A 25,837-nucleotide genomic window follows, 5' to 3' on the forward strand; every position below is an offset into this window, starting at 1 on the left:
GCGGTCCCGTGTGACACGCGCCGGATAAAACTCACGTGTCAGAGAAAAAATTAACAAATCTTTACTCGCCTTCTCCAGCCCTGCACTCTCCGTCGCTGCTGTCACTTGCTGCCGACCGCCGCTTATTTAATATTCACTTCACTGCGGCCGGAAGCAGCAGCAGCGGGGAGTCGGCAGGGCTGGAGACCGAAGTTCAGCACCACGGACAGCGACGCCAGGAACAGGTGAGTTGAAAGTTCTGGTTCTCCGTGTGTTATCACGGATAACACACGGAAAACACACGTAGTGCCATAAACACGGCTCACGGAGGGGAAATCGCAAAACGTCCGTGAAACACGTGCGTGATTTTCACGGACGTGTGAAGGGGGCCTAAAGCACATCACTCCATATTAGATACAGGAAAAAAAGAAAAGACTGGCAGCACTTCCACTAGTGTGAACAAATGCGTATCTGTTCATAATGCATAATATTTCGAAGAAAGGAACAGTTGCACACTATAATGGCAGAGTTTAAGCTACTAATAATCTAGAAAAAAGTTTTTTGAGGTGTTTTTAGCATATTAGAATGGCCATCTTAATACCTGCCTAGTAGCCACGTCAGAGCAACCTCATTGTACTAGGTTCTACTCTACACTGCCTCTGTCTGGGCTCCTTTTTTGTTGGACCTATTTTAGCTATAAATTATCCTATTCTATTATATTTTGTTTTTCATTTAAAAAAAAACGCATTAACACAAAAATGCGACAAAAATGCATGCTATTTTTGGGCCACATGCTGCATTTCTGTGACCACAGGATTAAAAGATGCACCCAAGATGCAGCGTGTAAACATAGCCTAAGTGTCAGTTGCAGGTGCTCAGTACTTTTTTTCTGTTTTGTTTTTTTACTGACTTCTGTTTAGAAAGTATCTTTTTTATTGTACCAAATTTTAATATTCTTTTTATCTTTTTCTTTCTATATTCTTTTCATTTCTTGTATTCTTTTTGTTTTCTCTTCTATTCTAATAAATTAAAAAAAAAGTTTACACCAAACACACACACCACACCTGAATAAAAATTTGTTTTTTTTTACACACACACGAAAAATAAATTGTCCTGCTCGTCCGAAAGATGGTGTTCAGCCGAGGAGGCATACACTGTCCTTGCCTCTGACACGGATAGTGAGGGAGAGTATCCTACCTTCATTTATCTTATCTCCTCTTCCTCTAGTGATATAGAAATCCCATGCAGACACCTCAGGGCACCAAATGAGCCTCCGTAAGGCTACATGCGCACGCTGCGTTTTTTGCCGCGTTTTTGGTGCAGTTTTGTTGTCAGAACTTTCTGACATCTGACTTCCCAGCAAAGTTTATGAAAAGTCAGATTTCCTATGCGCACATTGCAGTTTGTCAGCGTTTTTTTTGTCAAAAGTTTGGGACAAAAAAGATGCAGCGTGTTTATTCTTTCTTGCGTTTTTGTCAACATTTGTCACCCATTAAAATCAATGAGGGCATCAAAAACGCAAGGAAAAATGCATACTATCAAATTGGTGCGTTTGGCATGCATTTTGCATGCGTTTTACCTGGGGTTTTGACAACAAAAACGCAGCTCACCAACTTAGTTCCAGAATGACAAACTCAATGCTGGAATGATTTTGACATGCCGGTGTCCATGTGTCAGTGCCCGTGTCAGTGTTGTGCCCGTGTTAGTGTCGGTGCTGTGTCAGTGTAGTGCCCGTGCCGATGTCGGTGCCGTGTCAGTGTCGGTGCCCGTGTCGGTGTCTTTGTCTCTCTTGCGCTCTCCTTCTCTTTTTCCCCAAGCAGTACATACTCACCGATCACCAGCTGACACACTGCTCCCCTGCCTATCATCTTCTTCCTGACCAGCTCATTAGCCTCATACATATTGACTCCTCCCCCCCGTTTGTGATTGGTTGCAGTCAGACGAGCCACCATGCTGAGCGACAGCTGTCTGACTGCAACCAATCACAGCTGCCGGTGGGCGTGTCTAAATCATACAGCACTGAAGAGAGTTGCTCTATCAGAAGTTGGAGGACTCGAGCTGTGACAGCAAACACCTGAGTGACGGCACCGCCGATCGCGCTGCTCACTTCAGTCACTTGGGTGGTTTGCTGTGACAGCTGGAGGACTCCTGCTGTGGACGGACTTTGAGGATAAAGCCAAGTACTGACAAGGGTCAGTGATACGTGTGAGGAAGTCCAAGAGTGTGTGGACTTTATGTTATGTGTTGGACTTTGAGGATAATGCCAAGGCATGGCATCTTTCTGTTATGTGACCTAGTATGGTTTATTTGAGCTGTTAATAAACCATACGGTCTGTTAAAGAGACAAATTGTTCCGGTGTGCGTTAATCCCGATACCTGACGTGTGGCCCCCATATACTCGGGGCCCACATCGTTACAGCTGTCACAGCTCGAGTTCTCCACCTGTGAGCGCACATCAGGCCGCGACTGAAGTGAGCCGCAGCTGGTGGACTCATGTGAGTGAGGGCACCGCCGATCGCACGGCTCACTTCAGTAGCGGCCTGAACCGCAGTGAACCCGGCCATGACGTCATTGCTGCGACACCCGCCGTACTGTGGGACCCGTAGCTGTAACGTCAGGGGTTCATCCTAGTTTATTCTGATCGCTGCGGCTCTGTCCACACTCAATGCTAATAAATAAATCAAATGGAATGAAACCGGTTTAAATGCCGCACTAGAAACCACAGATGCTGTAGATAAAAAGATTTTCTTTATTTCATATTTCATAAATGAATTATGAAATAAAGAAAATCTTTTTATCTACAGCATCTGTGGTTTCTAGCGCGGCATTTAAACCGGTTTCATTCCATTTGATTTATTTATTAACTGCTCCCCGGGGCCGCTGCTAAACCACTATAATCACTCACATGCGACCATAGGGTGTTGTGACTGGCACAACCCTACCAGGTGAGTGTGTCTCTTTCTATCTCTCTACCCTCATACCGGGTAAGACCCTATTGCGCTTTTTTCCCCTACAGCTTTACAAGGCACACTCAATGCTGGCAGCCATGCTGTATGACCGCTGGCTGTGACAGGACAGGGATGTAGCAGAGCTGGAAGCATCGTGGGACCTTGTGTGGATTACTTCAGACCTGGTGGGGTGTTTTGGGGGTTAAAAAAGTGGTGAAAGAGGGTGGATTTTTATTTTATTTCAAATAAAGGATTTTTTTGGCTGTTTGGGTTATTTACTTTCACTTACAGATTAGAGATGTGGGGTGTCTCATAGACGCATGACATCACTAATCTAGGGCTTAGTGTCAGCTATGGGCTACTGCCATTAACTCCTTATTACCCCGATTGCCACCGCACCAGGACAACGGTGAGAGCTGGGTCCAGCGCCAGAATTGGCGCATCCTATGGATGCGCCACTTGTGTGGTGGCTGTGGACTGCTATTGTTAGGCTGGAAAAGGCCAAATAACGATGACCCTTCCCACCCTAACAATATCAGCCCCAGTTGTCTGCTGCACCTTGGCTGGTATTAGAAAAATGAGGGGATCCCACGTCATTTTTTCTTTAATAAATCAAATAATTTAAAATAAGTGTGGGATTCCCTCTATTTTTCATAACCTTTCAAGGTACAGAAGAGAGCTGAGGGTTGCAGCCTGCAGCTGCTGCTGTTCGTGTGCTGGATATGAAAAATGGGGGGGACCCCATGCTATTTTTTTATACCCCAAATATATATAAAAAAAAAAAGCTAACCAAGCTATATCTCTATCAAGCTATTCTGTTATTTCTTTCTATGTATTCTTTCTATTTCTTATCTAATCTATATATTCTTATTATCTATGTAGCTATCTATCTAGCTATTCTTTCTATTTTTTCTGTCATCTATTCTAGCTATCTATCCATTATCCTTTCCAATCATATTTTGTTTCCCCTTTAAAAAAAACGCAATGACAAAAACGTACCCAAAACGCACCTACATTACAAGCATTTTTTAGAACATTTCCAGGCTTTCTCTGACAAGGTGCAGTTTTGGTTGCAGTTTTGGTTGCAGTTTTGGTTGCAGAAAAAACTGCAGCGTGCGCATGTAGCCTTAGTGACCCCCCCAACCCACCATATGTGACCTCCTATGAATCTCCCCCCACAAAGATTATGAACCACAGATTCCTGATTTTGTGACCCAATCACAAATCCAATTTGACACTGTCCAGCATTGCACTCGTTGGGTGTCATGGCAGCATCGTACTTTGTTCACACTGCAGTCGGAGAAACAGCCTGGGATGCACAGCCTGTCTTGGGTATTGGCTGGTTCTAGCTTTACTGCTCTCCACTACAGCAGGAGTTAATCCCTCAGGCTGCTGATCACCACCACCTGCCCTCACCCTTTAAAAGGCCCTGGATACTAAGGCTGAGTGCCAGATATAGTTTTGCTTCCTGTGGTTATCCTGTCATATGGTGATCTACAAGTTGCAGTTTCTCTTGGTGTGTGAGTCCTCCAGTTGTGTAGTTATTTCCTACCCCTTTTGCTTTACTCCCCATTTCACATACTGTCCCTCCTTTGTGTTTAATTACAGTGTGTGTGAGTTTTCGTTTACTCTTGTCTGTGTTTATTTATGGAGTTTTGGTTACTGGGTTTCTGGCCGTCTCCCAGGGTGGGGGGGGAGTAGTAGCAGAGCTCGGACAAGAGACACGGTCACGCTGGGGGCTCAAACCTGGATACAATTCCAACCTACCTTCGAGATAAGGGACAGTACAGGGGCCGCAGTCTTAGGGTCAGCCTAGGAGCCCCTGTCGTACATACCCCGTGACACAACCTCTCAGAAATTCACTTTTTAAAAGTCTTTTTCTCTGAGAATTTCTTAATTCTCATGGTGGCCAAATCAAATTTGTAAACCCAACAATTTTTGGCTCAAAACCCTTGTAATCATTTTCTAACTGGACTCCCATTGACACAGTAGAAGTGACGTTAATGGGTCTAGTTCTTCACATGGGCATAGTGAAGAAGCCAGAAACTCGGCAATATTGGAGTGTTGATGTTTTATATAACACTCCAGTATTCCGCATGGCTGTGACCCTTAAACATTTTCAGTCCATTCACAAAGTTTTGCATTGCAACAATAATGTCCTCATAGAATTACCCCAATTTTTTAACTTTTCAAATATCGACTAGTCTTCGATCACTTCAGCAATAAATTTACTGATGTGTTCATTTCCCAAAAGGAAATCTGCGTGGATGAGTCCCTAATAGTGATGAGCGAACGTGTACTGTAAAAGTCCGGATCTGCGCGGTTTCAAAAGAACCTGAGCACTGACCCCGGGCCAGGAGTTTTCAGAGAACTCCAGGTAACAATCCAGATCAAGCAACTTGGGTAATAAAAAAAATAAATAAATGAAAAATAAAGAAAAAAAGGAGGAAGCAGACGCGCTATACTTACCAGTCTCCTGTGTGGCTGTAACGCTACTTCCGGGGCCACTAATGATCCTTCATGATCCTGCTTCCCCTGCCCACTAGCAGTCCTGGTGTGTCTGGTTGCAGTCAGACAGCTCCCCCACCCTGTGTCACAGCGTGTTTGACTGCTTTCAATCAGAGACGCTGTCTGTGTGTCATATTGTATCAATTATTAATGGCTCTCAGGCCTAGGGAATAGTATAAATCTATTAGAACACACAAAAAATTCCCCAAGTTAATTTATTTTATTTTATTAAAGTAGATAAAAAATTTTAACACCACACCATTTTGTGCATGATAAACAAAGCAATAATCAAATTGTCTCAAGGACCAACTTAATGGCTACCCCTGATCTTGAACCTCAAGAACAGGGTTTACAGTAGATAAATGACAAATTGATACAATTTACAGATGAATACAGTGCTGGTTCACACAGAGGATATAAATATACATCACACCAAGCCAGACTTAACTTTTTAGCTTCCAATGTGACTCTGCTGGCACGTTAGTGCTGATTTAGTAAATCACAGTCAGATGCAATGGTCCAGAAGCATCCACATAAAAGTCACAAGGCGTTAGGTATTTTTTCCCATAGTCAATATGTTAAACCGCCGACCATTTTTTTATTAGATTATAGACGTCTCCACCTCGATGCGTTTCCCCACATAAACATGCGGTTCATCAGGAGGCTGGGAAAGTAAGTATAGTCTAGCAGCATTTAAACAGACATACATAGACAGACAAGCATAGATATACAGTATGTGCACAAAATTCCACCAAAGATATAGACAGGAACAGATTATATCACTCACTTGTCAGATCAACAGATATAGGGCATGCAGGTCCATGGCGCCATTCAATCAGATCAGCAGCATCACAGTACGATCCTGTCTTGATAATAATGTACTGCCGTCCTCCAGGCGTCATGGAGCTGCATGTCCCTCTGTGCTTTAAATAGCCCACACTAAAACTGATCAGCTGTGGGAAACTCAAACCCTCCCACAATCAACGTAGCTGCAGTTACGACTGCGCATGCGCGACTAGCGCTACCAATGCGCACGCGCCAACAAACAGCACGGACAGAGAGAATGACAATGCATCCAATCACGTGAACGGGGAGCCCCAGTGAATACCGCCTCCCACATCGCGAGCTAAAATGATCAAATGATCAAAACGTGGGCGTGCTGGGACGGACTGGGACGCAGCCGCACTAGAACAACTATGGGACTTAGAAATTCCACAGCTAAAAAATGGCGTGGATCAAACAGGGATACTTTAAGGGGCAGAAAGCTGATAACTATGTACATGAAAAGCATTACAGCTAGGGATCCCGCACCCATGCAATCAGTTAAAAATAACCTGCCAATACCCGAATTTAGCACAGCTCATAAATATGATGTTAATTATATAAACATCGTTTATGTGCATTAACAAGCCACATAGGGGCAACAAAATTGATATAATCCAAATCCATCACAGATATCATGATAAATTCAAAGCCCCACTGTCAATTCATTATCTCAGAATATATTTTATTTCTCCAACAAGTGAAAATATCAAGATAATACTAAAGATGTCTCCCAACAATGTGGGTAATCCCCCAAAACAAAGGGGTTTTATCCCAAGGACATGTCATAATGGATTCTAAAGCAAAATGAGCCTACTAACAATTAGGTGTGAAGAAAACAGTTAAAGGAGAGTTGCTCATTGAGCCCTCTTGGGGTCAGTGATCCCATTCTTAATATCCAGGCAGATTCTTTTTGTAGCAGCACCCTGTCAAAATCACCTTCCCTCGGGCTACGTCTAACAAGTTCTAATACTGAAAAACGAATGAGTTTAATATCCCCATGGTGTACACTATTCATATGTCGAGAAATGGGGGTATCGCGTTCATTTCGAATGTCTGACAGGTGTTCACCCACACGTCTCCGAAATTCTCATAGGGTTTTACCCACGTAGTCAAGGGGACATGTGCAGGTGGCCCTGTACACAACCCCCATTGTCTTACAATTACAAAAATCCCGCAAAAAGAATTTTTTCCCAGTTGCTGAGCTTCTGACCATCTTACATTGTTCCATCGAGTCGCAATAGCTACAATTCCCACAGCGAAACATACCTGCCAGTTGTCTATCCAGCCACGTACCCCCTGGGCGAGGTCCCTGATACATGCTATGCACGAGTCTATCCCCTATAGAACGACCCCGTCTGTATGTAATACAAGGGGCTTTCGGGATAAACTTGGCCAAATCAGGGTCTGCCCTTAATACATTCCAGTGTCTTTTGATTACGCCAAAAACACGCTCAGATTGTAAGTCATAAGTACCAATAATGCGTAAGGTACTAGAATCATCCTTCCTAGTTTTTGGCGTCATCAAGGAATGCCTGTTGGTGTTCTTGGCAAACGCATAGGATTGCTGCAGGACATGCTTGGGATATCCTCGATCTAGAAACCTCCCAAACATATCTGATGCCTATGTCCTAAAGTCCGATTCCCTAGAGCAGTTTCTGCGAATTCGCGGAAACTGCCCTTTAGGGATCCCTCTCCTTAGGGGGAGAGGGTGATGACTCTCCCATTTTAACAGGGAGTTTGTGGCCGTCGGTTTCCGGTATGTTGCAGTTTGTATTCTACCATTCTCGTCTTTAGATATAGTTAAGTCTAAGAAGGTAATACAACTTGAATCACACATGTAGGTAAATTTCAGTCCTATTGTGTTCTTATTAAGAGACCCCACAAAGCATTCAAAATCATAAATAGATCCAGTCCAGAGGATGAGGATATCATCAATGTACCGGACCCAAAGTCCGATACATTGATGAAACTCCTCATCCTCCACCCCAAAAACCACCATTTCCTCCCACCAACGCAGGAATAAATTAGCATAACTGGGGGCACAAGGGCTCCCCATAGCTGTACCCCTGAGCTGGTGGAAGTACTTGGTGTTAAACAAAAAATAATTGTGATGGAGGGTAAAGGATAATAGCTCTTCAATAAGAGCATTATGCCTCATGCAGTCAATGGATCTTGTTTTTAAGAAAAAATTCACCTCCTGGATTCCCAAGTCATGGGGGATAGAGCTATATAAGGCCTTGACATCAATGGAGGCCAGGATAGTATCCGGGCCCACATTGATGTTCTCCAGAATCTGCAAAAGGTGAGGAGTATCCCGCACATAGGAGGGTAGGGACGTTACAAAGGGCCTAAGTACCCTGTCAATATAAATACCAACATTCTGAGATAATGAATTGATTCCTGCCACAATGGGCCTGCCCTTCAAAGGGTCCAGGCCCTTATGAACCTTAGGTAAGGCATAAAATACAGGGATAACAGGACATCGAGGCATTAGGAATTCAAATTCATTGGACGATATTAAATTATTTTGTTTGGCACTGCCCAAGATAGAAAGTAGAATGTCAGTAAAGATCTTGGTTGGATCAGAGGGCAACCGTTCGTAGGTATCCCGATCTCCAAGAAGAGTCTGGCACATGTTCAAATACTTAGAGTGATTCATAATAACGAGGTTTCCCCCCTTATCAGATTTCTTAATCACAAGGTTATCATTTTTTGATAAGCTGTTAAGTGCCCCCAATTCTTCCTTAGTTAAATTATGATCTTGGTCTTTAAGACCTAGATGGAATTGTGGGATTTTAGAAAGATCTTCCTGTACTAGTTTCAAAAAAATATCCACACTTGTACAGTTCTGAACTGGGGGAGATTTTTTACTCGGTCTTTTTAGGGTGGTAAAGGGCCCATCACCTCTCTTTTTTGTACCATCCCTCAATAAATCCGTAAGGGTCTGGAAACACTCATAGTCCTCTTCTGGAATACCAAGGGCTTTACATTGTTCCTGGCTATTATGCTCAAAGAACAACTTCCATTTTAATTTTCTACCAAACAGTTCCAAATCTTTGATCCAACCAAAACAGTCAAAATAATTTGAAGGTATAAAATTCAGACCTTTAGACAAAACCGCATAGTCATAGCTGGTAAGTGAATAATCAGATAGATTTAGTACCCGCCCCTGGCCTGATGTGCCCTTGTACGTGGATAATATCCCCCTGTTTGTCTCTGCTCCAAAAAAGACCCAGAGGGACCAGAAGATGAGTGCGGGGGTCCATGATATACAAAATGTCCACCCCTCCTTTTTCGCTGTTTTTTTGGGGCAGGCCATGCATGCAATCCACGGCCAGACAACTCAGTAGAGATACTTCCAGTCATTAAGGGCCTTTCAGAGTCGAAGGTATCTACATCTGAAGAGGACACCACAGACTGTTGTCTATTCGAAGGTTGAGGTTGGTAAGCCTTATCCTCCTTGAATTCTGCAAAATCTCTTATAAACTGAGAGTGCTTTCTTTCTTTTAGGTTGTTTTGAAAGCGCTCAATAGAAGTCTGTAATAGACTTTCACGTCTAGCAAAATCAGGGTCGCCTTTGAACCGCAGAATGTTGTCTATACCTGTGTTCAAAACCACCGTAGACTCTGAAAAAAGTTTTTTCTCCTCCTCTAATAATAAATTCATCAACCTCAGGGAGGATGCTATAGACTCCTTGCGCCAAAGATTAAGGAACTGGTCAGAGGATGTTCTTGGAGATGGGAGAATATTAATTCTCAACCCCCTTGGTACTATTTGGTGCTTGAGATAATTTTCTAGACCCTTTATTTCCCACCAGGACCGGATGTTATTTTTATAGTTAATTAACGATTCCTTAAAGGAATCCTTTAAAGTGGATCCACTACTTCCTGCTGAGAATTCGTTAGTAGAAAACACCTGACTTGCTTCCTCAGCCCAGACTGATGTGTTAACAGGCCCTGTTAGAAATCCCACCATGCCAAGGGAAATTAGGTATCAATTATTAATGGCTCTCAGGCCTAGGGAATAGTATAAATCTATTAGAACACACAAAATATTCCCCAAGTTAATTTATATTATTATCTGTGTGTCATATTGGTTTAAAAATAAATAAAAAAATTGGCATAGGGTCTCCCCATATGATGATACTCAGCACAGATAAAGCATACAGCTACATGCTGCAGCCCCAAGCCGTGTGCTTATCTTGGTTGTACATCAAAATAAGAGGGACCACATGTGGCTTTTTTTTTAATTTTTATTTAAATAAATTTAAAAAATGGTGTGCAGTCCCTCCGATTTTTATACCCAGCCATGATAAAGCTGACACCTGGGGGCTGGTATTCTCAGGCTGTAAAGACCCATGCTTATTGGGCCCCCAAGGCTAAAAATAGCAGCATGCAGCCACCCAGGATTGCGCATCCATTAGATGCGAAAAACCCGGAACTTTACCCGGCTCATCCCGATTACTCTGGTGCGGTGGCAATCAGGGTAAAAAGGGGGTTAATGAAAGCTCACAGCTGCCACTAAGCCCTAGAATAGTAATGGGAGGCATCTATGAGACCACCCCATTTCTAATCTGTAAGTGAAAAGAATTAACCATAAACACCATAAAAAATCCTTAATTTGAAATAAAATAAAAAAAAATAAAGACCCACTTTTCCAATTTATTAACCTTCAAACACCCAGTTCACACGAGGTCCCTCAACGATTCCATCTTTGCTACATATTGAAGTGACAGTGTGCTGGCACAGAACATGTCTGCACCCTATGGCTTCAGGCAGAGAATGAGCTGCAGCGATGAGCGGTGACGTCAGTCAGATTATTTGCGGTCATAGCTGGAGGTTCCTACAGTATCCCACCTGTGACCGCAGGTAACCTGACTTCAGGAGACCTCTTTAAACTCAGTGACCGCATCCTCCTGGTCAGGTGGAGGGAAGCGACCAGGCGGTGTATATCTCCTCCATTTATACATCTTAATTTACCATAACAGTTGAGGTGGATATTAGTGGAACAACTGAGACGATCTCGGTGGATAGTGAAGCAAGTGCTAATTTGGTGGATTCTGGCTTTGCTGAGACACTCGGTCTGAAGCGTAGTGCACTGCCAAGATCACTTCCCATTCAGGCTTTTGATTCAGCTCCTTTTGGCCAGAGGGAGTTCTCCCATACTGTGCCAAATATAAACCTGCAAGGGGGCTCAGTACATAGTGAACGTCTGTCCTACTATATCTTGGAGGGTCTGCCCACTGTTATCGTGTTGGGACTTCTCTGGTTGAAAAGGCATAACCATGTGATTGACTGGCGGTCTGGGGAAGTAGTCAGTTGGGGGAGTTTCTGCAAAATCAAGTGACTGTGTGCTACCATTTCTACAGTATTTATTAAAGTCCGCAAGTAGTAACTACCAAAGTGTCTAAGAAAAGTGGTGGCGCGCTGCCCCAACCACAGGGGAAGAATAAGCCTTATGCAGGCTTCACACGGTACGATCTATCGTGCGATTGCACCAGCGATCGTACCCGCCCCCGTCGTTTGTGCGTCACGGGCAAATCACTGCCCATGTCGCACAAAGTCGTTAAACCGCCGTTACACGCACTTACCTGATAAGCGACCTCGCTGTGGGCGGCGAACATCCACTTCCTGAAGGGGGAGGGACGTTCGGCGTCACAGCGACGTCACACAGCGGCCGGCCAATAGAAGCGGAGGGGCGGAGATGAGCGGGACGTAAACATCCCGCTCACCCTCCTTCCGCATAGCTGGTGGGTGCCGCGGGACGCAGGTAAGCTGTGTTCATTGTTCCCGGGGTGTCACACAGAGCGATGTGTGCTGCCCCGGGTACGATGAACAACCGGCGCCATTAAAATTAAAAGATTTTTTGAAATTAAACGCCGAGTACACGACTCACGATTTTGGAACGAGTCTGCATCGCTCGGAGGTGTCACACGAGATAAAGTCGCAAGCGATGCCGGATGTGCGTCACGAAAACCGTGACCCCGATGATGCATCGCATGATAGATCGTCTCGTGTGTCTCCTGCATCAGTGTCGCTCCGGTAGAGGTGAACATGGGAGGGTAATCGTTCCCACTAAGTATGTGGTACCGGACCATAAGGTGTCGGAGAGATTCCTCTGTGGTCGCTTCTGTCAGACGTTTTTCCTCTGCTACTTGACGTGTGTGTAATAATAAACATTCAGGTCCGGATCTGTGTGTGAATGAGTACATGTGGGTGTCCACTATAAGCACCAGGTGGAAAAGTGCGGCTGGGGTTCTAGGCTCGAGGTTTGCTGGTCCTTCTAGAGTAACGGACATTCTTAACCCTTTGGCCATACGGCTAGAGCTACCCCTAACATTTGATACCCCTAACGTGGTCCACAGGTCTTTGCTCGGAAGATATGTTGTGCCTCCTGAGCCAATATCATTACCGCCTTCTCTGGGGTACATAGCTAGAGTCGGAGAAGCCTGTTCACATTTTCTTTAAGTGAAATATGTTACCAGTCTTGAGAGTCCCGAGTCCTCTCATTAAAGGAGGGGTAGTGTCAAGGTCATCCCTCTATTTTAGGACACTTGTGACTGATTCAGGGGACTTTTGACGGATTCAGGGTTGGAGTCTTTAATTTCCTTTGAAGAGGGAAGAGTTCTGCCCAGCGCAAGAAGGAGAAATACGTCAGTAAATTTCCAGGTGCTTTTTTCTGCTTGGTTTCCAATAAAAACGGTCATATAAACATATGAACAGTTAAGACATAGTCCTCCATGGATAATGACACAACAGCGACGCGTTTCGGCTACTGGAGTGTAGCCTTTGTCAAGTTTAATTTCCTTTTGGGAGTCTACATTTAAATGTGGTTTAATTTCTTTCAGTGCCTTATGAGTTAATGTCAGCTTTGTTGCCAGCAGTTCCTAGCTGAGTGTTTCAGCTGCAGCTGCTTTGTAGCTATGCCTCTTCAGGTTTAAGTAAGGGTGTTTCCCAGCTGAAAATACAAACTCATTATTCTCTGTCCGCTTTGGTGGAAGGTTCTGCTGAGGAGTTGTCCTGAACTTGAGCTTTATCTTTTTTTCGTTGCTGTTTCCCCGGTTTGTCTTTTCTTCCCTTGTGTCTTATTAGTGCAGCAGTGGGTCTAGTGAACCTCACCTGCCTCTTACTAGCCAGGGCATCTACAGGGTTTCTCAGGTTCCTGCTCGCTGACAGTTGCGGAGACTGACTGGTGTCCCCGTTTTTGTTGTGCTTCAGATGCCCGTAGGTCTGAACGCACGTGTCATGCTTGTCACACTTGGCAAGCATGACAGGTGCACTGTTTTTACTGCCCATTGATCGCCCCCAGTACTGATGGGTTGCTATGAATGGCAGCCAGGAGTCTGCTGGGGACACACATGCCTGCCATGACATTACTCTTATGAAAGCCAGCTTGACATTTATGAGTTTGAAATTTTTGCTATACACAAATATACTATGGTATTGCTCTATATAGCACAAGTGATCAAACGCTTGCAGCCTCAAGCCCCCTACAAATGCTGCAAAATACTGTTAAATGTTTTTTTTTATAATATGAAAAAGTAAAGTTTGAATCACTTCCTTTTGTTCCATTAAAAATAAATGTAGGCCTGTTGCTATTAGTTAAATACAATTGTAAAAATCACCAGTTCTTAGATTGAATACGATATGTAACTATTATTGTGTAAAGATTCAAAATATAAGTGTGCATTACACATTATGGTTTGTATAATATACTGTAGGTGATCTAGATACAGTGCCTTGCGAAAGTATTTGGCCCCCTTGAATTTTTTAACCTTTTCCCACATTTCAGGCTTCAATCATAAAGAGAAAAAAATTTAGTTTTATGGTGAAGAATCAACAACAAGTGGGACACAATTGTGAAGTTGAACGAAATGTATTGCTTATTTTAAACTTTTTTAAAAAAATAAATAACTGAAAAGTGGGGCGTGCAATATTATTCGATCCCTTTAAGTTAATTCTTTGTAGCGCCACCTTTTGTTGCGATTACAGCTGCAAGTTGCTTGGGGTATGTCTATCAGTTTTGCACATTGAGAGACTGAAATTCTTTTTTTTTTTTAACTTCGTTTTATTAACAGTTTCAAACATGGTACAACTGACATTTACAATGTGAGAAACAGCTCAAAACATGAATAGTGTTATTCGTTCACAACACTGAACAATCATATAGAGTCCATAGTATCTGTTGTACTCAAGATAAAATAGTATTATTATCCATTCTTCTTATCATTTGCATATATATACAATTTTATATTAAGCATAAGAACTGCTCTAATGATCAGCATGACCATATTTTAAGAAACCGGGTAGAAAAGGAAATAAAAAGGCGAAAAAGAAAGAACAACAACAGCTACATTGCATCACTTTACCGCAACATTCCGTAGGATAGTTTTCACCTCCCAACTTCTAACGGGAACCACCTCTATTCGCACATGTTCCTCTAAGCCTCTGTAAGTGTATCCGGAGAAGAGTTCCACAGACCCCAAATTTTGTTAAATTTTTCCGGGCACCCCCTGTTGTAGTATATCACCCGCTCATAGACTATAGTTGCATTGACTAATTTAACCCAGGACCGCACAGTTGGACTCGAATCCCCCATCCACCTCAAGGCTATTACTTTTCTAGCCAGAAATAATGCCTCTCTGAGGAATGTTGTCATATAATGATCCCAGGACTCTTCCTCCATTTCCCCAAATAGGCATATCAATGGGTCACATAAAACAGAAATTGACACAATCGATGATATCAGGGATGTCACTCCCCTCCAGTATGAGGATATATTAGGACAACTCCAAATCATATGTATAAAGTTTGCCTCTGAGAGATGACACCTCGGGCACTCCGATGTACGAGAACAGCCCATGCTAAATAAGCGAGTAGGGGTAAGGTATGCTTGGTGAACAATGTAACATTGAATCAACTTATTATTAACTGATTGGGATACCACAGTCGGAGACTCCAATATTTCCTCCCATTTCTCTCCCTGTAGAGAGGGAATTAGAGATTTCCATCTATCCTGGGTTGGCAAGGGGTCCGATTCCACCCCCACCGATAACAGGTAAGTATATATGGCTGAGATTAAACCCCGAGGTCCCTGTAATTTTAGGATACCTATCATTGGAAGTGTTGATATCAGTTTCCTCGTTCTAATTTTCTGCATATGGGACTGAATCGCTGTGCGAATCTGCAGGTATCTAAAAAATTGCGACCTGGGATGTTATATTCAGTTTGGACCTGGTCAAAGGATTTGAAGGTTGTGGTTCCTGGGGCATTTAGATCACCCAATGTAATGACATTGTGAGTAACCCAAAATTGTGCCGAGGGGTGATCTCTCAGAGTATGGAAGTGGCTATTCCCCTATAATGGGAGCTCCGCCACCACTCCCTCAAAATGTGCCACTCTCTTAGCTTGTCGCCAGACTAATCTTCCCAACTTGAGGAGGGGTAGTTGCCGTGATATTCTCAGTCCATCTGATTCCAAAAACCCCACCAAACAGTCAGTCCCGGCCGCGTGTGCCAAGTGACTCTCAGAGTTCGGCAGTTGACAACCAGGCATCCAAGTCACTAGTGCTTTAAGCTGCCCCACCAGATAGTACAGGAAGAACTCCGGCAGAGCCATCCCTCCCAGTCTCTTGGATCTCTGTAAAATGGATAACCGCCGTTTGGGCCTGGATCTCCCCCATATGAAAGAAGTAGTAAGCGAGTTCAGCGTAGAGAAGAAGGACTTGGGTACTGATACTGCACTATGTTGTAGTGTGTAACTGTGTTATGGAAGTAATATCATTTTGATTAAGTTTATTCTGCCAACCACTGACAGGGGTAACCTGCTCCATGAGTTATATTTAAGTTTAACGTGGTCCAGGAGTGGAGTTATACTCATCTGATAGTCTAGTGTATGGTCCTTCTGTATCTGTATTCCCAGGTACTTGAAGCTAGTTACCACTTGCAGAAGTGACCTACCCTCCATTGAAGTTCTAGACCCCTGTGTTAATGGCATCAGAGTCGATTTGCATAAGCAATGCTTGCATTTTGACAGAATTTGTTGGTTTTTGTTTGTCCACCCGTCTCTTGATGATTGCCCACAAGTTCTCAATCGGATTAAGATCTGGGGAGTTTCCAGGCCATGGACCCAAAATCTCTATGTTTTGTTCCATGAGCCATTTAGTGATCACTTTTGCTTTATGGCAAGGTGCTCCATTATGCTGAAAAAAATCAAAACGCATGCATTTTGGCATGAAAACGCTGCAGTTCAAAATGCTGCGGAAACGCAGGTAAAAACGCAAAGGGCGCATATAGCCTAATAGTGAGTGTAGGATTTATTTATTTTTAACTTCATCTGTGCCCCGTTGAGAGAAACTTTTACATGTAATGGAAAAACTTTTATTATATATTTTTTGAATTTATGCTGTTTTGAAATGAATTGAAATTATAAATATTCTGACACTGTTCAAAAACTTCTGGACTAATTTTCTATATAATTCTACCTGGTTTCTAGGGTTTCTAGTAGATCATTTACAGTTGCCATGGGTTTTATGTCAATGTACAAGGTATTTAGCTGGTATTCTTTTCGTACATGACTTGTTTTTTCATTTTAATAAGACTACATGTTTAGTAGTCTATAGATCTCTTCATTTTAATACTATTTTTTTTTTCTAGATAAAGAAAATGTCGCTAAGTCGTTTAGGAAAGCTGGGCCAACATTCAAGTGTCCTATTTTTATGTGACATGCAAGAAAAGTTCCGACATAATATATCCTTTTTTAATCAGATTGTGTCTGTGTCAGCACGAATACTCCAGGTAAAAAAAATTATTACATTTAGATAAATTTGAAGTCACAAGAAAATTGATTAGTTTTGTTAATTTCCAGACAGCTGTCCAGCGTATATTTAGACTAAGGCATTCAAAATAAGCCACATTTCTCACTATAACTGACCCTGAGACCTGGCTCTGACCACTAACGTGTGACTTACACCCTAGGCTGGGTCCACACATCCATGAATCATGGACTGTTCTTGCTTCAGAAGAGCTTCCTCGACCACTGGGTTTCTGATACCGAACTATAAAACTTAAAGAGATTGTCCATTTTCAGCTTCATCAATTCAGGACCCGAATTAAAATAAACCCATTGTATACTCACCTCCTGCAGTGTGCTGTTCCCAGACATAACATGATATTGGTGGGCCACGTAACAGCTGCACGTCATCGTCCATCTCAAGGCTGCAGCTGACGAGCCGAGGCTCAATGACCGTAGTCCGTTCATGATGACGCAACAATGTCAGATCACCTCCAGGACCAGCAGAGACGACATCGCTGGAATGGTGCTGCTGTAGGAGAGGAGTATACGTTGTTTTCATTTTAATTCGGGTTTTGAATTGATTAAGCTTGACTGGTCCAGTAGTAGACCGCTCCTTTTACTCTGACACCTGAGTCTGTCACTGACACCATATTCTGTTCCCTATCTCTGACACTTGAGATTTGAGTTTTAAATTTAAATATCATATTCATTTCTTACTTTATTCACTTGTTGGAGACAGAAGGAGTAATAGATGCATTTCATGTCTAAAGCCCTGTGCGCACACAAAAGTTATGTTTTTTCACTGAAAAATGCACCCTCTAGTAGAAAAATGCATCTCTGGTCGAAAAACGTATCAGAAAAACGCATGCGGTTTTACCACAGTTTGGTGCGTTTTTTCCCTGTGTTATGTTCTTGCGTTTTTTTAACTGTTTATGGTAAAATACAGGGAAAAATGCAGGGACCTGCAAAAAATAAGTGAAATGCCGCTTCTTTTTGCTGCAGAAAATCTACAGCAAAGTCTGTAAGTAAAAAAGAAGCAATGTGCGCACAGCATATTGGATTTTGTCATAGACTTTCCTGGGGAAGGACTGCATGAAGCTTATGAACAAAAACTGCACTAATTCTGCAGCAATTCTGCAGCAAAACCACAGCAAAAACGCAGTGTGCGCACAGGGCCTTAGTCAGCTACAGTACTGGCCACATGACTTTAAAAAAAAGTGGACCGAATGAGAGTTAGCTATACGGCGAAACAAAAAAGTATCTTATAATGCTAGTGTGTACCTGCTCTTAGTACACAAAGATATCACACATTTAAGCTCAGATTTTGAAAATATTTAAAATTTTGGTGCAATTTTGATCTAATACAGAGTCAGTAGAAGAATTAGATGCATATTTAAAATGAAAACACCATGGCCTGCAGGAGCCGACTGCAGGGATGACACTCCTCAGACACCACATGGAACTGACATGCTTTCTGAGGGAGGGCCTTGCGGCTTTTAGGCAAACTTGTTAATAAGAATGGACCTACAATGTAGGTAATATAGAAAAAGAAGGAATGTGCACCGCACTGCTTACCTATTGGAGGTAATGTAGTAGCCCCGTTCCAAACACTATTCAGTGTAGCTCTTGCCTGGTAATATTCTTGGCTTGACGGGTATAACCATGGGTCTTTATTCTGATCTGATGGATGAAGAAGTCACCTATCGAGGTGCTATTGCCCAGCTAAAGCCAGTAAATCCATAGAACAAAGTAAGACGGGCAGCACTCTCCGGTATTCTGGGACTATTTTATTTTTCAATGCTGACAGGTGATACAGACAAGAGGGAATTAATAGCCCATAGTCATAATAATATAACGCTCCATTATGGCAAATCAGAAGAATATGGAGTGTTAATATATATAGAAGTTATTTATCAATTTGTAGTGAAGAGCATTTATAATAACAAATAAGAAAAACAGAAAAAATTGCGTTTTCAAAATAATTCAAAAAATCTATAAAAATTAGAGGGTAAAAAGCTGATACATTTTCATATAACTATCAATAGAAATTTGTAGCTATTCTTTGCTAAATATGCTTGATCATTATTGATTTGTAATAGATCACTGCTGCGATAGTATGTAGTTCATATATTAAGTGCGATCCAGTTTATTGCGATATATTTGCAAAATATGAATGTTTTTAATTATGTTTTAACGCTAACATGTGAGTTAGTAATTACCTATTTAATTGCTTGGTACTCACGTTTTACTGTGTATGGATCAGTGAAAGCGCCCCTAGAGGTGCGAAACGGTATCGTCGTCCTCGTGCTCCCCTCCCTCCATTCCCTCTTGTCTGTATCACCTGTCAGCATTGAAAAATAAAATAGTCCCAGAATACTGGAGAGTGCTGCCTGTCTTCCTTTGTTACAAACCAGGAGAACAGAGTGAAATAGCTTCTACAATATCAAAAAGTTTATTCATGTACATATTAAACATATAGTGTCAGTATTTGAATAAAACAGGCACGAGAAAGGGGTGGTAAAAATGGCAAACACCTGGGAGCTGCACAAATAACAATAGAAAAAAGATCAAGTATCCATCCACCAGGCCTTGTGTATCCAAAAGGAAAACATGAAAAAACCCCAAGTGGGCTCATATATCAAATGCTCAGCAAAAATCCTGATGGTTAAACTGGCAAAAAAAGTGGAGGATATACAACAGGAAAACAGTGATTATATTGGAGGGGTCAGATGCATCGGGCAGCCCCTAACTTGTAAATCAACCCATAGGGGTTTACTATAGAGAAAGGGGAACGGGGCAAGCCAAATGCATGTAAACCCAATCTGCAGAAACCGCAAACCTGTGTAAAAGGATTGAATTAACAGAGCGTGCAGTCAGCCAGGGGTGACAGAGGAGGTAAAACCCCCACAACAGACTCCAACGTACGTTTCACGATTGTGAAGTATTCGCTTCGTCAGGGAGTGGGTAAGTAGCACAGAAGGGCTGCTAGAAATAGCCCTAAACACAGCTGGGGCACCGCATTGGTGATTCAGCGCATGCGCACACCGCACTATACAGGCTCGGAACCCCCCCCGCCCTTTTTCCTCCTCTCACCTGGCCGTCATGGCAAACTTGTTAATAAGAATGGACCTACAATGTAGGTAATATAGAAAAAGAAGGAATGTGCACCGCACTGCTTACCTATTGGAGGTAATGTAGTAGTCCCGTTCCAAACACTATTCAGTGTGGCTCTTGCCTGGTAATATTCTTGGCTTGACGGGTATAACCATGGGTCTTTATTCTGATCTGATGGATGAAGAAGTCACCTATCGAGGTGCTATTGCCCAGCTAAAGCCAGTAAATCCATAGAACAAAGTAAGACGGGCAGCACTCTCCGGTATTCTGGGACTATTTTATTTTTCAATGCTGACAGGTGATACAGACAAGAGGGAATTAATAGCCCATAGTCATAATAATACAACGCTCCATTATGGCAAATCAGAAGAATATGGAGTGTTAATATATATAGAAGTTATTTATCAATTTGTAGTGAAGAGCTTTTATAATAACAAATAAGAAAAACAGAAAAAATTGCGTTTTCAAAATAATTCAAAAAATCTATAAAAATTAGAGGGTAAAAAGCTGATACATTTTCATATAACTATCAATAGAAATTTGTAGCTATTCTTTGCTAAATATGCTTGATCATTATTGATTTGTAATAGATCACTGCTGCGATAGTATGTAGTTCATATATTAAGTGTGATCCAGTTTATTGCGATATATTTGCAAAATATGAATGTTTTTAATTATGTTTTAACGCTAACATGTGAGTTAGTAATTACCTATTTAATTGCTTGGTACTCACGTTTTACTGTGTATGGATCAGTGAAAGCGCCCCTAGAGGTGCGAAACGGTACCGTCGTCCTCGTGCTCCCCTCCCTCCATTCCCTCTTGTCTGTATCACCTGTCAGCATTGAAAAATAAAATAGTCCCAGAATACTGGAGAGTGCTGCCTGTCTTCCTTTGTTCTATACAATGTAATGATACTTCTGACTGACAAATGGAGATAGTCACAGATGAGATTTTGACTTTGCATTATTTAATTTTTGAGTTTTGCTAGCTAACAAAGGCATACAATGCATCTGTGACTAGAGATGAGCGGACTCGCAGATAACCGAGACCGGTGGCTCCATGTTCTCTTCTTTTTTTCTTTTTAGTCCAGTTCTAGTCCGGAATCCATTTCCCATATAGGTCTATGGGGACCAGAATCTGGAGATTAAAAATGTTGGTAAAAGGGATAGGGGGATAGGGGGGGAAGGAGCGCGTGAGCTGTACTTACGGATGATCTGTCATGGCAGCACAGTGCTTCCAGGTCATGCATTCGCTTCTGGAGCCGACAAGTAACCCTCAATGAATATTCACTACTTTGCCCGCCCACCGGCATGTGTAATTGCTGCAGCCAGACACGCCCCCACCCTGAGTGGCAGCGTGTCAACTGACTGCAACCAATCACAGGCGCCAGGACGGCCGGTGGGCGAAGAAAGCGGTGCAAATGTCTGCAAGTCAGTATCGTGGTATAAAAATAAATTAATAAATAAAACAATTGGCATAGGTTCCCCCGTATTATGATGCCAGCACAGCCCACGACTACAGGCTGCAGCCTTCCCTGCGCTCATCTTGGCTGTGTATAAAAATAAGAGGAACTGCATGCGCCTTTCTTTTTTTGTCCCCCCTCCAATTTTGGTACTTAGGCAAGATGAAGTCCGACAGATGGGGGCTAGTATTCTCAGCCTGGAGAAGTCCAGCCTAAGAGTATGTCTCCAGCCACCTGTCATTGTCGCTTCCATTAGATGCAACAATCCCGGTGCTTTACCCGGCTCTTCCCAATTACCCTGGTGTGGTGCCAATCGGGGTAATATAAAAGATTAATAACAGCACACAGCTGTCACTAAGCTCTAGATTAGTGATGGCAGGCATTTATGAGACACCCTCATCGCTAATTTGTAAGTGAAAGTAAAAAACACAAATAGAAAAAATCATTTATTTAGAATAAAAGGCAAAAATAACACCATCTTTCACCACTTTATTAACCGCAAAACACCCCTGCAGGTCTGACGTAATCCAGGTGAGGTCCCACAACAAGCTCTGCTACATCTGAACCTCACAGCGCGCGATCATGGAACATGAATGTGAGCTCCAGAGGATGAATGAGCTGTAGCGATCAGCGGTGACGTCACTCAAGCTAGTTGCGGTCACAGCTGGAGTCCTCCACCTGTGACTGCAGTTAACCTGACTTCAGAGGACTTCTGATGACCTCATTAAACTCAGTGAACTCACCTGCATCTCCTGGCAGAAAACAGAAGGTTTTCTTGCTACAAGATGCAGATTTGGTGCTGAAATTTTTACACCATATTTCTGCTCACATTCTAAACCTCCTGGCAAAGTAATCGCATCACTACCGCATCATACCTCATGCGCTTTTGAAGAGTTTTTTGTCAAGAGGTATAGATTGGGTGCATTAATATAGTGTCAAAATTTCATCACCAAAGTTTCATCTCTTGGCCCAAAAATACAAACAAAACGTTTTTTTTTTTCTGCCAGGAGGTGCAAATTTGGTGCTGAAATCTGGTGCAGATATTTCAGCACCACATATGCATCTGGCAGAAAACAGGATCAGAACCACGGCAAAAAAACATTTTTTGCCAGGAGGTGTAGATTGGGTGCTGGAAAATGATGTAAAATCTTCACACCAAATCTACATCTCTTGGCAAAAAAAACAGCGTGTTTTTTGCCAGGAGATGCAGGTGTCACCTGAGGTGGGGTCACTGACTTTACTGAGGTCACCTTAGGTCAGGTTACTTGCTGTCACAGGTGGAGGACTGGGGGACCTCCAGCTTTGACCGCAAATCACCTAATTGACTTCATCGCTGATCGTACAGCTGAGTCTCTGTCTGCAGTCACAGTGGGCAGTCATGCTCTATGGCCGCTCGCTTTGAATTACATGTAGTAGAGCTGAATCGTCGTGGGATCTCTTGTGGATTACGTCGGACCTGCAGGGGTGTTTTGGGGTTAATAAAATGGGGAAAAAGGGTTCTTTTTGTCTTTTATTCCAGATTAAGGATTTTTTTTCGGTGTTTGTGTTTATTTACTTTCACTTACAGATTAGTTATGGGGGTGTCTCATGAATGCCTATCACTAATCCAGGACTTAGTGGCTGCTTGGGACTTCAATTAACTCCTTATTACCCGATTGCCACCACACCAGGGTAATTGGGAAGAGCTGGGTAAAGCGCCGGGCTTCTTGCATCTAATAGGTTTCTGTTTTTGGGCTGGTGAAAGTCCAATAAGCATGGAATTCCCCAGTATGAGAATACCAGCCCCCAGCTGTCGGGCTTTAACTTGGCTGTGTATCAAAATTGGGGGGGGGGGGGCTGTATGTCGTTTTTTAAAATGATTTATTCAAATAATTAGAAAAAAAAGCCGCATGCGGTTCCTCTTATTTTGAAACCCAGCCAAGATGAGTGTAGGGCTTTAGGCTATGTCCGCATGCTGCGTTCTTCATTTGACAAAAAAAATGCACCCTCTGGCAGACTTTGACAACTGTAAACACTGCGTTTGACAAAAAAATGCATCCAAAACGCATGCGTTTTGGGTGCGTTTTGCATGCATTTTCCATGCATTTTGAATGTATTTTTGACAGTGCGGTCCCAGGCAATTCAGCTCTGCTACATCCCTGTTCTGCAACAGCAGCACCATAGGGCATGACTGCCCGCTGACAGCAGACAGAGATAGAGCCACACGATGAGAATGAACTCGGATGAACTTCTGAGGTCAATGCTAGGATAAAGGCATTAGTGCGGGACCGCAGCTGTGATGTCAGAGCTTCACCCGACTTCATTGTCATCGCGCTGCTCTGTCTCTGTGTGCTGTCATGAACTCGAGTGAACCTCTGAGGTCAGTTCCAGGACACAGGCAGGATTCCGCAGCAGTGACATCAGAGCTTCAGCTGAGTTCACTGTCATCGCGTGGCTCTGTCTCTGTGTCGCGGCCTGATTTGCGGTCACAGGTGAAGGAGTCACCTGTGACCGCAAATCACCTGAGTGAGGGTACCGCTGATCGCACGGCTCACTTCAGTCACTTTGGTGACTTGCTGTCACAGGTGGAGGACTCCACCTGAAGCCGCTGGTAACCTAAGTGACGTCATCGCTGATAGCGCGACTCACTTCAGTTGCTGCGTGGAGCTCACAGAGAGCGGTCGTGCTTTATGGCCGCTCGCTGTCAACTTCCAATGTAGCAGAGCTGAAGGCATCGTGGGACCTCATGTGGACTACGTCGCACCTGGAGGGGTGTTTTGGGATTAATAAGCACTGTAGTTGTGAAACACGCGTCAGTGGTGTGTCTGTAGGAAGCACACGGCACCATTACGTATTTGGACCATTGGTAATATTACTATGCATGAAATTATTACTATTACATGAAAAGTTAAATGTTGGTTTATGTAGATACAGATATAATCCCCCTACACATATGAATATCTTACATACTTCTTATTATAATCGATAGGGATTTTGATTCATATGGCTTTATCTGCTTTTGCGGAAAGTATCTATATAACCTTTTAGCAATGCGCATAGGTCCAGTATAATTGTTAACAGGTGCCAGGCTTTCCTCATTTATTCCACCCGTTACTTGGGTTGATCCATTCGATTTTATGTATTTTAATGAATAATAAAGATGTTGATAATTGATTTATACAAATTGGCTTGCATATGTTTTTTGGTGTATTTATAGAGGTTTGTGCAATAGGGCCACCCATATTAATATTGTGGTTTTGGTGTTGTATCACTGTGTGTGTTAACCCTGTACTGTGACATCACTGTGTGTGTTAACCCTGTACTGTGACATCACTGTGTGTGTTAACCCTGTACTGTGACATCACTGTGTGTGTGTGTTAACCCTCTACTGTGACATCACTGTGTGTGTGTGTTAACCCTGAACTGTGACATCACTGTGTGTGTTAACCCTGTACTGGGACATTACTGTGTGTGTTACCCCTGTACTGTGACATCACTGTGTGTGTGTTAACCCTGTACTGTGACATCACTGTGTGTGTTAACCCTCTACTGTGACATCACTGTGTGTGTGTTAACCCTGTACTGTGACATCACTTTATTATCCCTGCACTGTGACATCACTGTGTGTATTATCCCTTTACTGTGACATCATTGTGTGTGTTATCTCTGTACTGTGACATCACTGTGTGTATTATCCCTTTACTGTGACATCACTGTGTGTGTTAACCCTGTACTGTGACATCACTGTGTATTATCCTTGCACTGTGACATCACTGTGTATTATCCCTGTACTGTAACATCACCCTGTGTGTTATCCCTGTACTGTGACATCACTGTGTGTATTATCCCTGTACTGTAACATCACTGTGTGTGTGTGTGTTAACCCTGTACTGTGACATCACTGTGTGTGTGTTAACCCTGAACTGTGACATCACTGTGTGTGTTAACCCTGTACTGGGACATTACTGTGTGTGTTACCCCTGTACTGTGACATCACTGTGTGTGTGTTAACCCTGTACTGTGACATCACTGTGTGTGTTAACCCTCTACTGTGACATCACTGTGTGTGTGTTAACCCTGTACTGTGACATCACTGTATTATCCCTGCACTGTGACATCACTGTGTGTATTATCCCTTTACTGTGACATCATTGTGTGTGTTATCTCTGTACTGTGACATCACTGTGTGTATTACCCCTTTACTGTGACATCACTGTGTGTGTTAACCC

The 25,837-nt window shown here is 42.9% G+C and overlaps 1 protein-coding gene across 5 annotated transcripts in view; it reads left to right on the forward strand.

The window, feature by feature from the left end:
- The window catches only part of ISOC2 (isochorismatase domain containing 2), a 447,375-nt gene that overhangs the window by 61,327 nt on the left and 360,211 nt on the right, over positions 1-25,837 (forward strand). For 4 of the 5 annotated variants that reach the window (XM_075329341.1, XM_075329343.1, XM_075329339.1 and 1 more), the window contains one exon: positions 16,915-17,055. In XM_075329341.1, coding sequence (XP_075185456.1) covers positions 16,924-17,055 — 132 coding nt within the window. In that variant the 5' untranslated portion in view covers positions 16,915-16,923. Of the gene's footprint in view, positions 1-15,296; positions 15,318-16,914; positions 17,056-25,837 lie in introns of those variants that run through there. The other variant, XM_075329342.1, reaches the window with a different exon arrangement.

This window comes from Anomaloglossus baeobatrachus, chromosome 11, assembly GCF_048569485.1.
Source record: "Anomaloglossus baeobatrachus isolate aAnoBae1 chromosome 11, aAnoBae1.hap1, whole genome shotgun sequence".
In the NCBI taxonomy this organism is placed as follows: Eukaryota; Metazoa; Chordata; class Amphibia; order Anura; family Aromobatidae; genus Anomaloglossus; species Anomaloglossus baeobatrachus.